At 45.1% G+C, this 14,414-nt stretch overlaps 2 protein-coding genes across 2 annotated transcripts; one reads left to right on the top strand and one right to left on the bottom strand.

Annotated features, from left to right (window-relative positions):
• Nucleotides 1–234: 234 nt before the first annotated feature.
• Nucleotides 235–510, top strand: LOC311351135 (cortexin-3; the record flags this gene model as incomplete). The annotated part of the gene is made up of 1 exon (XM_084471234.1): nt 235–510. The coding sequence occupies exon 1, from the start codon at nt 250–252 to the stop codon at nt 508–510; it is 261 nt and encodes an 86-aa protein (XP_084327360.1). The 5' UTR covers nt 235–249.
• Nucleotides 511–6,339: 5,829 nt separating this feature from the next.
• Nucleotides 6,340–13,589, bottom strand: gabpb2b (GA binding protein transcription factor subunit beta 2b; the record flags this gene model as incomplete). Its single annotated transcript, XM_084471786.1, has 7 exons — nt 6,340–8,594; nt 8,855–8,976; nt 9,294–9,458; nt 10,241–10,343; nt 11,618–11,812; nt 12,180–12,347; nt 13,482–13,589. The coding sequence occupies 7 exons, from the start codon at nt 13,587–13,589 to the stop codon at nt 7,884–7,886; spliced, it is 1,572 nt and encodes a 523-aa protein (XP_084327912.1). The 3' UTR covers nt 6,340–7,883.
• Nucleotides 13,590–14,414: the final 825 nt, after the last annotated feature.

The raw sequence follows: 14,414 nt of genomic DNA, 5'->3' as shown, positions 1-14,414 counted from the left end.
CTCTCTCTCTCTCTCTCTCTCTCTCTCTCTCTCTCTCTCTCTCTCTCTCTCTCTCTCTCTCTCTCTCTCCCTCCCTCCCTCTCTCTCTCCAGGTTCCCCACCCTCCTGTCAGCCCATCCGTTGCGAGCCCCTCGACCCCCCTCGTCCCTCCCAAACCTCCTCCTCCTCCACCTCCTCCACCTCCTCCTCCTCCCCCACCACCACCACCTCCTCCTGCTCCCGTGAGCGCTGGAGCCCCGGCGGCCCAGCATGGACGTGCCCAGGATGGCCGAGGGCTTCTTCAGCAGCACGCTGACGTCGTCCTCGGGCGGGGCCGGCGGGCACCACGTGCACCCCTACCTCACCCTGGAGCAGAAGGCCGCCTTCGTCTTCGTGCTGCTCCTCTTCATCTTCCTGGCGCTGCTCATCGTGCGCTGCTTCCGCATCCTGCTGGACCCGTACCGCAGCATGCCCTCGTCCAACTGGACCGACCACACCGAGAAGGACACCTTCGACTACCGCATCGTCTGACTGTAGCCAGCCCCCCCCCCCCCCCTCCCCTCCCCTCCCCCCCAGAGCCACCCTTCCCTCCAACACCCCCTCCCCTCGGCTCGCCATTGCCGCCGCCGCCGCCAGCCAGGAACGACAGCTGACCTGACGTAACCACACTTTCCGCCATGCACCACGTGTGACCATGCACACACACCCACACCCATACCTTCACAAACACACACACACACACACACCATGTGAAAACACATGGCGTTCTTCTTCTTGTGTTCGTGTTTGACCAGCGTGAGAGAGGTGACTAAGCAGTGCATCATCCCAGGGCCATATGTCACCGCCTCCAGACGTGCTCCAAGAGCCCGGGGGGATTGTGGGTAATCGCCATGTGGGATCTTGGGTGGGTTGGTGGAAAGGCGGCGGCTCGTGTTGCAGACGGTGCAACTTTCCATTGGCCTCACGTGGGAGGGGGCGGGGCTGTGGGGGGGGATGGGGGGGGAGCGGTAGGGTTGGGTTATTTGGACATTTGAGTCCTTGTTCATGTCAATGTTATACAGAGGTTCTCTCTGAGCGACGGGGCATGGGGACTGTTGTTGGGTAATATTGTTGGTTGGTTGAATGGTTGAATGGTTGAATGCTTCCTTTTCTCCAAACCTTCAGCCAGTGTAACTGCAGCCCCTGTAGAGCCATTCAGGAAGACCGTTCTCATCATGCAATCCACTGGAATCACCCTCTCATCCATAGTAGTCACACACACACACACACACACACACACACACACACACACACACACACACACACACACACACACACACACACACACACACACACACACACACACACACACACACAGGGAGTGAACCCGCCTTGCTTCAATCGGCACACAATTCGCTTGGGTGTTAAGCCACAAAGGCACGTTTAATCAAACATAAAGTATCTTTCTTGTAAAATAACTAAAAGATAATCGGGTGGCACAGCCACAATGGCTGGACTCTCCTTGCACCCAAGCCAAGAGAGCCCTGAATGCACCTTCGAGCAGGCTTTTTAAGGACTGCTCTCCTTTGGGTCTCAGGTGCTCTGCATTACGTTGATTGTCTTGGGCCGGGTTGCCACAACACACACACACGTGTACAGGCACATGCACACACAGCACACACAAATACAACACACACACACACACACACACACACACACACACACACACACACACAAACGCACAAAGACACACACATCAAATCAACATTAACAAACATTCTCAAACATGGTTTGTCATTAGTATTCAAGGGGTCTGTCACTGGAAATCTAGACGATACATCTGGTATTATCGTTCAGATGACACATCTCACTGCTCATGTCCTTCCATGATTCCAGAAGTTGTATCGTTGACTACCTCTTCCATGCTCCTTGTAGCCACTCACGACGCTCACGTTTTTATACTTTGACAAAAGCGATACAATCTTTAGGACCTTAAAAAAAGATCGGACCAACAGTGTTTACATCTTGTCACGTTTACATCCACCTAATCCTTAGACTTTATTAATCACATGTAGACAATCAATGCTTTCAAGATTAAAAAAACATGTTGAAAAACTACAGAAACGAGCCATCGGAGATCTTTGTTTTAAAATGTAGGTCAGAGATCTTGTAGTTGGGGAAAACAAAATGAGGTTTAAAGGTGCTGTGGGTGAGATTAGGTAGCAAGATTTTGAAACTAAACAACCACAAAAACCTTCCCTCCCTCTCCACTCCCTCCCTGGGTATCTCTGCCATTGAAAAGTGATGCATTTCATGCACCTGTGATTGACAGGTAAGATGGATTCCCTGAACCAAAGAAAATAAAATATCTGTCAGAAAATTTAAAATCCAAATTGTCTCATAAAGATATTCTCACAGCACGTTGCCCTCACTGAAAAATAGTTCTTACATTGTAACTACAGTACCTTTAAGGGGATTTTGAGGGAATTATTTGAATTGGGGTTGGAGGGAGGGTAAAAGAGATTACGCATTGCCTTATGCATTTTCGAGCGATAAGCCACTTCAACTTTAGAAAATCACTAAAATGGCTGACAAGCTTATCAACATGGAGATTATACATCAACCAAAACAGATAATCCTGTGAGAAGGACGACGGTAGCCGATACGCTTTCCCTTTAAGGTTCCTGCGAGGTGTCAGTGGCTGTATGTCAAACTAGTACATGCTTACTTTTCTGTTTATACTGTTGAATCAATGCAGGCCAACCCAGTGAGCACTGGGAACAGGTCTTTTGTGTCAATACATCTTGATACTAAACACTAAATGAGGTATTGAAAAAAAAAAACTGTTTACTGTGCTGTACCGTGTGCCTAATGATGACAAAAAATAAACAAAATGAATAGATTGATGTTTTTAGGAAATGGAAGAAAAAGGGTCCACTCTTTTTGTCTTAAGTGTTAGTTATTTGTCATTTGTTGGTGCCGTGCCCATTTGATATTCAGTATCAAACCTACAGCGTTTCACTGCCCGCAGTTGGTATATTGGCAGCTGGTATGCCAGTTCTGCACAGAATGTGTGTGTGTGTGTGTGTGTGTGATGGTGATGATGGTGACGTTGTTATTGATGATGACGAAGCAGATGGCCATGATGTCAGCATTACTTTCTTCACATCTATCCCTTTACAAAACTTTTGAGTTGAGACTCTTTTTCGCTGGGCAACTTTCAACTGTGCGCCTTATAGTGTAGCCTGTTTACAGTGTTTGTCAGACTGAAACCTGGTTCTTACCACAGAATTTGGAGGTGTCCTATTTAAAAAAAAAAAAAAAAAAAAAAAAACATGTGTACAGTGTGTACCATTCTCTCGTCCCTTCCCGGGACTCAATGTGAACTTTTGACACTTTTCGACATGTGGTGATCTCGTGCTCTGCTGTGGCCTTTGACCCCTCCCTGTCGTGTTTCTGCGACGCTGTGCGCTGACGTGAAATGTATTCTTTCTTCCAAAGCATCTTCTCTGTGCATGCTCCATGGTGATTATTAGACCCTGATGTCGTAGCTGTTGTTTGTTTCAGCTCAAAGCAGCTGATTTCCTGTCTGTGTTTGAGCCCTTCCCTTTTCAGACGTTCCCCTTTTGTAATCAAACTAAAATAAAAGATGTATTGATCATCAACAGACAAACTGTTCTATGTTTTTATTTTATTGCCCAAGCAGACAGTGAGACAACTTGAAGGGAAAAGGTCCATACGGGTGAAAGCAAAAGGGCCTTCTGCTTAGCTCTGAGCCTTTAATGACCCTCTAGCAGTGCTAGCCAGGGCTAGCCATGTAACATAGGTGATGACCGGGTTTTCTGGCCAGCGTGGACGCACCACCAGTGTATCCATCTCTCTGACTTTCCCTACCCTGTTTAGCATGCACACTAGCATTCCACTACGACACTATCACTGGCTGTGTTGATATGCAATTATAAGTCACAGCCACATATGAGTTTATTTTGACCTATTTAGGCAGGAAGTAGATAGACTCACATAGGGGTTTCGAGGTTTAGGTGTTGCTTAGTAATGCTGCTCTAAACCAATTTCTCTTTTTTTTGCGGCAGCTTGCAGGGATAAACTGGATCAGAATTTTAAAATATAAGCCGATCTCTGACGGGGAATTTTTTTTTCTTCTGCAAATGCTGGCTTATTATATAAGGGACAGCCTCAGAGTTAACAGATACGTCACATTTTCTCATCGTTTCAAAAGTCAAAAGTTTTGGGGGAAAATCCTTCCTGGCACAGCCCTTGGTTATGGAACATGAAAACAGACACAGGACCCAGATAGACCCGATACACTCTTATTCTAACATTACTTGGAGGTGAATAATTTCTTCAGACTGATTAATGTATGCTATACTATTGGCTAGGCTAAGACCAGTGAAATATAATAATCATTTATAATAATTATTATTGTAATAACACACATAATAATACAATTATGATAATAATAACAATATTTATAATTATAATAATAATAATAATAATAGTTATACTAATGAGAGAGAGAGAGAGAGAGAGAGAGAGAGAGAGAGTCCCAAGTGAATATTTTGAAGTCTGTATATAATCAGTAAAAAACGGTGCTCCTAAAGCCAGGGGGCTTATGCATTTGTGTTGATGCCTCGAAGGAGGGAGGAGACGGAGGAGATCAGGGCTGAGAAGCAGGCCGATTACCATAATAAAAAGAAGACACAGAACAACATTTCAATATGACTTGCACGTTGTTGTCACTAGTCAGAATGCCGAGATTTGAGACATAAAGAGAAAGATCGAAACAGTAGAACAGAGCTAGCGCGAGCGAGAGTAAATATGAATGGAGAGAGCAAGTGAGAGGGAGAGAAAAATAGAGAGGCTGCAAAAATGGTGTGTGTGGGGGGGGGGGAGAGCCAAACAGGTATCAAGCAGTTTTGAGTCCCTGAGGGAGATAAAATCCCTGTGGAATGACTATCGGTACGCAGCATGACTCTCATTAAAGATAAAGGAGACTATGAAGATTATTTGTGCACACACTCAAATGCCATAAACTGAATTTGTTCCATTCCCTATCATATCACTGCTCAGTGCTTAATTAATTCACATTAATCCATAGTGTGTGTGTGTGTGTGTGTGTGTGTGTGTGTACGTGGGGGCACTACAGTTGGAAGGAAAAAAGACTGAGATGAAGCCCTATATTCTTCAATTGATTTCTCTTCTTCCCCCGGGGCACTTTCCTCCCATAAAACCAATCGGCATTTCCTTGATGTGCACAGAAATGCACCAGGGGACATTTGATTGTTGGGAGGAGCAATGACTGGTTTCTAGCAAACACAATTTAAGACAGACTTTGGATGCATTTGTTTCAATTATTTCTACTTGTTGGTCAATTGGGAGCTCTCTCCCTCTGAGTTCAGATGTGGGCCATTGGTACAGTGCATTATGTGCTTAGTTTCTAGCAGCAATGCTTCCAATAATAAGATGAACCAAATCCCCTCTGTCCTCTATCAAAGAGATATGACAGGTCTGGGTGATGGGCCGGCTCTCCTGTCATCTGATCTGCAAAAGCAAATCAACAACAGCCAAGTGTTTGGTTTGTCTTAGGTTCAGCATTTGGTTGTAGGACGTGTTTTCCATGACAAGGGTCCAGGACGAGGCCTACAGTCCAAAGACAGGGCCCCAGGATCCAGATAGAGACCCCCGGGGTGACCTTTGAAATACAAAGCGGAGACCAAAGAACTGCCCTGGGTCCAGGCTGCCTCCTTACGGGGGAGGGAAGGTTCACAGGAGATCCCCCGGCCCGCCTGCCTCCACCATTACAAGGTCACAGTAGCACCTGGCTCTGCGCCAAGGCCTTTAATAAAGCTGCATATGTTATAGTCAGCAGTACTCTGCATATTTAATCCCTGCGCAGTGGGAAGAAGAAGAAGAAGAGATGCAAGTCACAACATCGGGGGACCTCGTGGTCCACTTTGTGGGCTGATCGTTAGATCATTAGCATTGCCGCCGAAACATGTTTAGAATACGGATAATGATGATTATGAAACATAGTACTGTCATTGAGGTGTATGGAATGATATGGCCTACACATAGCAGCTAGCACCTCCAGCCTAAGCCCAGCACCTGGCTTGGACATTTAAGCCCCTGTTTACTCTTAGTTAAGAAGCCTAATCTATTTAGACTTTTGAATACTGACATTATATAGATGGACTACTGATTACATGCATGTAGAAATATATAATCATAGGGACATGCAGTCTGAATTAAGATGAAAAGCGAATTGATCCCAATATAATGCTGGTGTAGATTACAATATCAACAAAAACAAACAAAGTGGAATATCAATAAGTGGATATTTATTGAATACTTACAGTAATATTTTTTATTAAACACTATTTCCGAAGTATAAAACAAAGTAAAATGTAACATGTTCTCTTATCTTGCTCACATTCCCAAACCTTAATTTTCTTGGGAATAAATATTACTATCAATAATAAAATAATAGATGTACATGATGTACAAATAAATGTACATCTGTCCCCCAGACAGAGTAGAAGAAGAGGGAAAAAAAAGAAATATTTGAACCATACCAAAAAATATTCCTCAGGGGTCCCTCTGAGCAAGGCATCAAAACCTACTCCAGATGGATTATCACAGCCGATATTCATGAATAACAGCTTCACAGCCCGTACTGTAGACTTAGGGACGTTTTTTTGCGAGCCAAACTTGTATAAAAGCAGTACTTGAGCAGTTAAGACTGCACTGTAGTGTTCAACTGTAACAAACGATTGGTACGTGCATACACATACACAGACACAACAACAAACAACATACAACAATTGGCATTCATTAGAAAAAAGGCAGTGTTTCCCTTCACCAGACTTTACAGACACTTTCAAAATAGAAAGGCAAACCCTTATTAGGCTTCCAATAAACTGAAGAAACTTCCTGCCTGGTCATTTAATAAAAACCCTGCACAGCGAATTCTCTAGCCTCTTCAATTCACTCAGAGAACACCGGATCGATGCTGCACTCTCACATTTGTGTTTAAAGGGGCTTGTCAGGGGTTTAACGCAACACACCTCAACTAACATGGATAAAGTCAGTATAAAAGTTAGACATGGAATATACACTAGTCTTTTAAATGTACATAATTTGTACAAAAACAAACAAAGTAAGGAACAAAGGGAGCTGGTTGCAGTTTGATATCAAAGCAGTATTAAACTCTCTGCATTTCTTCCTTCTGCCCGAAACTAACTTCTTTCTAGTTATTACTCAAAGGTCAGGAAAGCTATTAAGCATTTATATACTTCCACACCAAAAGAGCGACCACTTAGCTGTGATGTCGACTGGAAGAACACATATTATTGAGTCAAGGAAATGTCAACAGTATGCAGAACATAACGCAATGCTCGCACATGATTGGCTGCTGGTCACCCAAAGGTTACACCAATCGCTTGAGTTAATTGCATTGGGCAGGAAGAGAGTGGCTGAGGTCAGTGACAATTAATGTACGTTTAACTGGTTATTAGCTTGCACTTAACACTGAAGATGTGCATGTTTTACCAGCTTTTAGGTGAAGCTGATTCTCACCGTAAATGTTTAAAAGGGGGGGATTTTCTGACTGTGGACCACAGTGGGGATTTACCACGCATCTTGACTCAGACACCAGCCAGCTCGACAGGTAAGCTACCCAGCTAATACATTGAGCCCAAACTCTGTTCAACTGTTCTTGATGAGAGGACATCTGTGGCGCAGAACCTGGGGATGTCTGTGCTGCCAACTGTTCTCACAAAGCACCATCCTTCTTCATCAACACACCCTGAAAATATGTTCACATTTCATAATATAAAAGAATGTACAACTTGTAAAATGGAGGGAACAATCAGGGTTTTTAAAAAATGGGACTCTAAAACACCTGGTGTCTATCGCCTGCTTCTACCTCTGCCTCTGCCTCTCGCCCTCCCCCTCCCTCTTGGACTCCCCCTCCCTCTCCCCCTTCCACTCCCTCTCCCACTCCCACTCCCTCGGCCACTCCCTCGGCCACGCCCGCGGCCTCGCTTAGGGGGCGTGGCCGAGGACTCCTCCACCTCGACCTCCACCTCCTGCTGACCTCTCTCCTGTATACTGTCCTCTCCACCATGGCCGACACTCTCCACCTCCTCCACCGCCTCTTCCTCTTCCACCTCCTCCTCCACCATCACTGTCGCCTCCTCCTCCTCCTCCTCTCCTCCTCCTTCAACCGTCACCCCGTCATCCTCTTCTTCTTTCACCATCACCTCCTCCACTACCGCGTCCTCCTCCTTCCCCATGGCACCCTCCGACACCTCCAGCTGCACCACCACCTCCTCCCTCTCCTCCTCCTCCTCGATCAGTTCCTCTTCACCGCCGGTGACTACGGCGACCGTTTCCACGGTAACAAATTCGCCAGCACCGTCGTCCTCGTGGTGGCTGCTGTGGTCATGCTCGTGGTTGGCGACGTTGGCGGAGCTGCTGGCTATGGCCTGCTCCAGACGCAGGCGGTACTGCTCCGCTTCCCTCTCCTTCTGTTGGAGCTGCTCGCGGTACTCCTGGGCCTTCCTGTTGGCCTCGTGGAGCTGGCGCTGGAGCTGCTCCCGGCTGCCGTCCACGCTCTTCTGGAAGGTTAACCAACACCGTTGACATTAGCAATACCCTGAACACCATCAACAACACCACCGCCGCATCAACACACCGCCACATCCACACACATAAGCCAAAAGCACACGGAGAACGGATGCTGTGTAGCAGGACCCAAAAAGGAAATGGAATCAAAATTGTTGCTAACCCTCAATATACTTGATGGATTGAGACAGAGATTCTCCGAACACAGAATAATACAACTCATTTGTGTAATAGTCCCTCCTTGTTTGCTTACCTTTTCTTTAAGGCTGCTTTGATTGCTGGAGGGATCTGCCTTTCTTTTGCGTGGGGGTGGGGCCTGTTGAAACTCCTCCTCCACCACCTCCTCTGTGATGGCACTGGCTGGCACAGCCACCACTGGGCGGGGACAGAAAACAGCACAGATTGGTCACATTCAAACCATATGAACAACATACAAAAAACAAAAAATATTTACTCAAGCAAAAACCCAAAAAAATTGACTTAAAATAAAAAAATTATAATATTGAAATATACAAAAAAGTAGGTTAAACCAATATATAATCAGCCATATGCAGGGCTTTTATTGTGTCAAAGGGATCTACTATAGCACCAGATGTTGATGAGACATTACCAGAGAAAGGTTTCATCAACATCACACCACGTGGTAAAATGGGGGCCATTTAAACGGAACAACAAGTGCATTGAATACTAACTCTGTTGCCCCTGCATGGTGACAAAGAACTGCTGGCTGAGGCCTGCTGGCTGCAGGTTGCCGTGCTGGTCCGTTACTATGGTGATGACTCTCTGACCCCCGTCTCCCACCACATGCTGGATGGCCGAGTCCACCACCTCCGCAGCTAGGGTATCCTCGGACTTGCCTGTGGGCAAAACCTTGGTGAGGGGGAAATCGCTGTAGGATCGTCCACATTCACTATTAAACGCCACACACACACACAGAGAGAGAGAGAGAGAGAGAGAGAGAGAGAGAGAGAGAGAGAGAGAGAGAGAGAGAGAGAGAGAGAGAGAGAGAGAGAGAGAGAGAGAGAGAGAGAGAGAGAGAGAGAGAGAGAGAGAGAGAGAGAGAGAGAGAGAGAGAGAGAGAGAGAGAGAGAGAGATTGGGGTAATACGGCTTGTTTTTGTTAACAGCCTGGCAGCCGTATTTTGTGACTACTACTAACGGTATCAAGCAAGTCAGAGCAACTTGCTGAAGGCAGGTCAAAATAGAGGGGTAGAGGGAGACTGGGAGAGAGGGAGAGGAACACATGTGCTAGTGGTGGTAGAGAGAGAGAGGGAGAATGGGAGAGAGAGAGGACTACGTGCGGTAAAGAGAGATATAGGGAGAATGAAAGAGATGACTACCTGTGGCAGTGGTGAAGGATAGAGGGGGAATGGGAGGGAGTGAGGACTATATGTGCTAGTGGTTGCGAGAGAAAGAGGGAGAATAAGAGAAAGGACTACCTGTGCCAGTGGTAGAGAGAGATAGGGAGAGACTGGGAGAAAGAGGAATATATGGGCTGTAGTCGAGTGATAGAGGGCGAATGAGCCAGAGGACTAAATGTGCTAGTGGAAGAGAGAGATAGGGGGAGAATGAGCGGGAGAGGACTATATGTGCTAGTGGCAGGGCGAGATAAACAGAGAACGGGAGAGAGAGAGGACTACCTGTGGAGGCATTGTGTACCAGGTCTGACAGGTTGACCATCCCACCAGCAGGGATGACGATCTGAGACTCTGAGTTCATATTGACTTGGTTCTGCATGCCGTCCTGCACGCGCGCACACACACACACACACACACACACATCAATATTACAATTAAAATATGAATTATTAATAATAGTAAAATATTATCCAGCCCATTCTACAATTACTCATTTTATCACCTAAATGAATGACAAATGTATTTTATATATACTTTTCTATACGTAGATATGTATATATATATATATATATATATATATATATACACTGTATATATATTGTTTATTAAAGCACTCTTTCATGAAGTCTAAAAGGGGATTTTGCGTTGGACAATTAGCAGACGTATTGCAACATGGCTGCCTCTCTCACACAGATTCTTCTCAGGAAACCATGGCAACACTGCTAGGCCGTTTGCGGGGGTGTGGGTGGGTGTTGATGATGTGTGGGGTGACTGTGGGGGGGGGGGGTGTGTGTGTGGGGTGTGGGTAGGGTCCTTGGTGATGGCGGGGGGTAACACTTTGGAACATCAAACACATTTTTAAATCAAGTGAGGCTGTGGGGACACGCACACACCAACGCTTACCGACACGCTCCCTCGCACCTTCAAGTTTCTTTATTTCCCCGCCATTAACTCCCAGACTCATTCTCCCTCGCTTTCACAGTATTTCTCTCTCTTGCGTTTGCTTTGTTCCCCTCTCTTTCTCACCTACTCTCCCACGCTTTCTCCAGAAGAAGAATTCATGTTTAACTCATGTTCAAATGGCCATGCTGATTTTCCACAACAAGGACTTTGGCTTAGTGGGTGAAGGTCTCTCTGTCTCTCTCTCTCTCTCTCTCTCTCTGTTATAAGGGCTGTAGTGCCAGCCTTTCTTCCTGTGACTGCCCTCCACTTCTATGTTTCCCGCTGTCTTTCTTTCTTTCTCCTCCCCTTACTCCCTCCTCTCTCTCTTTGTCTGATCCCAGTGTCTGTCTCTTCATATCCCTTTTTTCCTCTTGTCGTTTAACTCTGTCCATCTATTTATATCCCACCTGCTCTCTTGTCTGCTTGCTTGTCTGCCTGTCTAGGCTCTTTTTCTCTGTTCTATACTGCTTTTACCTAATCGCTCTTGGCCGTTCTCCGTCTCCCTCTCCCCTCTGCTGAGCTGTCAGTCTCTCTCGCCCTCCCACCCGCCTCTCCACTGTCCTTTTTTTTCTCTGCCTCACCCCCATCCACTCTCCCTCCTCGCCCACCCTTTCTCTCTCTCCCTCCCTGTCTCTCACCCTTCCACCCCGTATTTTTCACGCACGGCTTGCAGTTTCTCGAACTCACACCCCACCCCAACCCCCCCAACCACCACACCTGTAGCAGGATCATCAGCTCTGTGTTGCTGGTATCCATGGCGATGTCGAACGGCGTCTTGTCAAACTTGCTGAGCGAGTGGACGTCGGCACCGTGCTGCAGGAGCAGCTCGGCCGCGCGGCGGTGCCCGTTCTGCGCCGCCCAGTGCAGCGCCGTCATCTTCAGCATGTCTTTGGCGTTGATGTCCGCACCGCTCTGCAAAAGCAAGACAGGGGGGTGGACCAGCGGTATGGTGGCCCCCCGGAGGCCAGGAGGAGAACAGACGAGGGACGATCAGCTTTTTGGTTTCATAACTGGCATGGAGAGGGCAAGGGACAAATGGTTCTGGGTGAAAAAACCCAATGCCCCGCAGATGTACCCTCTAGAAGGCGTCTCTGAGGGAGATGCCCAGCCCCTGCCAGTCATCAATGACATGAATGCAGAAATACTCACTGCAAGTTGGATATACACTGAAAATACACTGCAAGTTGGATAAAAGTGACTGCCACATCATCATCTGCTACCTAGTTGTGAGTGAACATTAGGACCACGCACACACACACACACTCGACTCCACTCTTACCCTGACCAGCAGCTCCACTATACTGGAGTGTCCCTCGGTTGCTGCCATATGGAGAGGGGTCCTGTCCACCTTGGTACGGGCGTCCCTGCTGACGCCCGCACGGAGCAGCACCTCAGCGGTGGAGTGGTGGCCGTACTGAGCTGCCAGGTGCAGTGGTGACGTTCCCAGCTTAAAATGACAGTTGGAGAAGGAGAGATAAAATGACTACCCTCTAGAGTTGTGTTTGATAGTGAAGGATTTTACTTAATTTCATGATTATATATTTTTTATACTTCCTTTATTATTTAATAGTGTATTATATGAGTCCAAATCAACTCAATTAAGTTTGAGAATAGTGTTTTGTTACGCCCTGTTATTTTATTCATATGCTTTGTCAAAATAGAAATTAAAAAGTTTTTTTAGGTAAGGTAATCTTTTAATGAACCAGAATACTATGAATGATTTAAAGTCAGTTGTTCCCACAGTTGTTGGGTTCAGTCGATCAGTATCTGATGACCTGAGTGATTTCCCTGAAACTAATGGATGTTATTTCATACAGAGCATCCAAAAGGATGTTCATTCAAGCCCCAAAACGCAACAAGAAACCGCCCTTATACATAGCATATGGTTGAAACAGTAAAAGGAACCAGTTGGCCTTGCTCAGGTACAAAGATAACCATGTTTGCAGTTTTGATCCCTGTAGAGGTGGGGCTATAGCCTTTGGGCCAAAACAACAGATGTAACAATGACTGTTCTCCTCCACATTCTTTTTTAGAGGATGAAACCATCATACATTTTCCAGCAGGAAATATAATAAATGACACATCCATGTTTGTTTCCAATCTTGGAAAAAAAATGTATTTCCAAAAATTGCATGCAATCACTTCTGTGAAGGTCTACGGCCCTTAATTAAATTTGACTTGCCATTGCTTGCTTCTCTACAGGTGCCTACAATATTTACTTGTCAATTTTTGATTGTTTTATACCAGTGTAACCTCATATAATAATTTTTTTCAACAATCTATGGCAATCATTCATTTTGAATTGTATTATTTGACATCAACACTGAATACATTTATTCAGTTCCTCTCGTTTTCGTAAACTTTTGAAAAGCACTTTAGTTTCAACCAGAAATGATTTTATATTTGCACATTGTTACACAGGCATGTGTTGTTAGCATTGTGTTAGGCTAAGAATGTGATTCAGGTCTATTAATTGTTTTGCTACAAGAACCATGTTTGTCAGCAGTCAATATTTTGAATGCTTGAGAGATATTCCAGAAATTGCCACAGGTAATCTCACATTCACAACTGGTAACCTCACCCAATCGGTTGTGAATGGAGCCCCATTGGCCATCAATATTCTGACGTCATCATCCTGACCGACCCTCGCAGCCTCCAGCAACCGCTTGCCAAGGTATACCAGCGACATCTGCTGCTAAAAGAGAGTCACAACAGGCCATAACCGTTTACTAATTAACATACATTCTTAATCCTTTATTGCGCTCATTCAACGGAAATAATTAGAAGAAAAATGCGTGAAACGGTTTCATAATATGTTTCCCAGTAAGTAAAATCTAGCAGTTCAGCAATTCCATTACATTGAAACGTTTAGCCTATTATCTTTCTTAGATGTCTAGATATTACATATTATAAGTTGGTAAATTGTATGCGTATATAACATGATCTGATAACATGAATAGGTTATTTAGGGGATACTAGCTTAAGTGGGATATTCCATTTATTGGATGTAGGCTACCTTGAACAAATACATTTAAGCGCAATAAAGTATTACAGGACAGGTTTTAAGAAAGATAATACAATGCAGGATTTGCAAAATGCATTAGCAATTGTGGAATCAAAAATATCTTAATGCAAGTTATTCAACACAATTGTAGTTATAACTCATAGTCTCCGTGACAGTCTCGTTTCGTTAATGAATGCATAATAACAATGGGTTCGTAGTACTGCGGCGTGTATTTGTGAATGTATTCATAATATAGTATAACGTTATTGTAGATATGGTTCCTAATCAATATAAATACATACGCATTGAAAATCATTTCAAACTGATGAGACATATAATTTAATTTAACATTTTAGTTTCATTTTATCATAGCTTTCAATGCATTTCACGGCAAGCATATTATGCCGTTGCTTTCGCGGGGCCTATACCTAAAACTAGTGTTCTAAGCAAAGTTGTTGCATTTTAATAAGTTCTGTAAAACCAACACAGGATGCGTGTAAATAGCCTCCA

Source organism: Micromesistius poutassou, assembly GCF_964030765.1.
Source record: "Micromesistius poutassou genome assembly, chromosome: 8".
Taxonomy (NCBI): Eukaryota; Metazoa; Chordata; class Actinopteri; order Gadiformes; family Gadidae; genus Micromesistius; species Micromesistius poutassou.
This window is presented reverse-complemented; position numbering and strand designations above follow the sequence as displayed.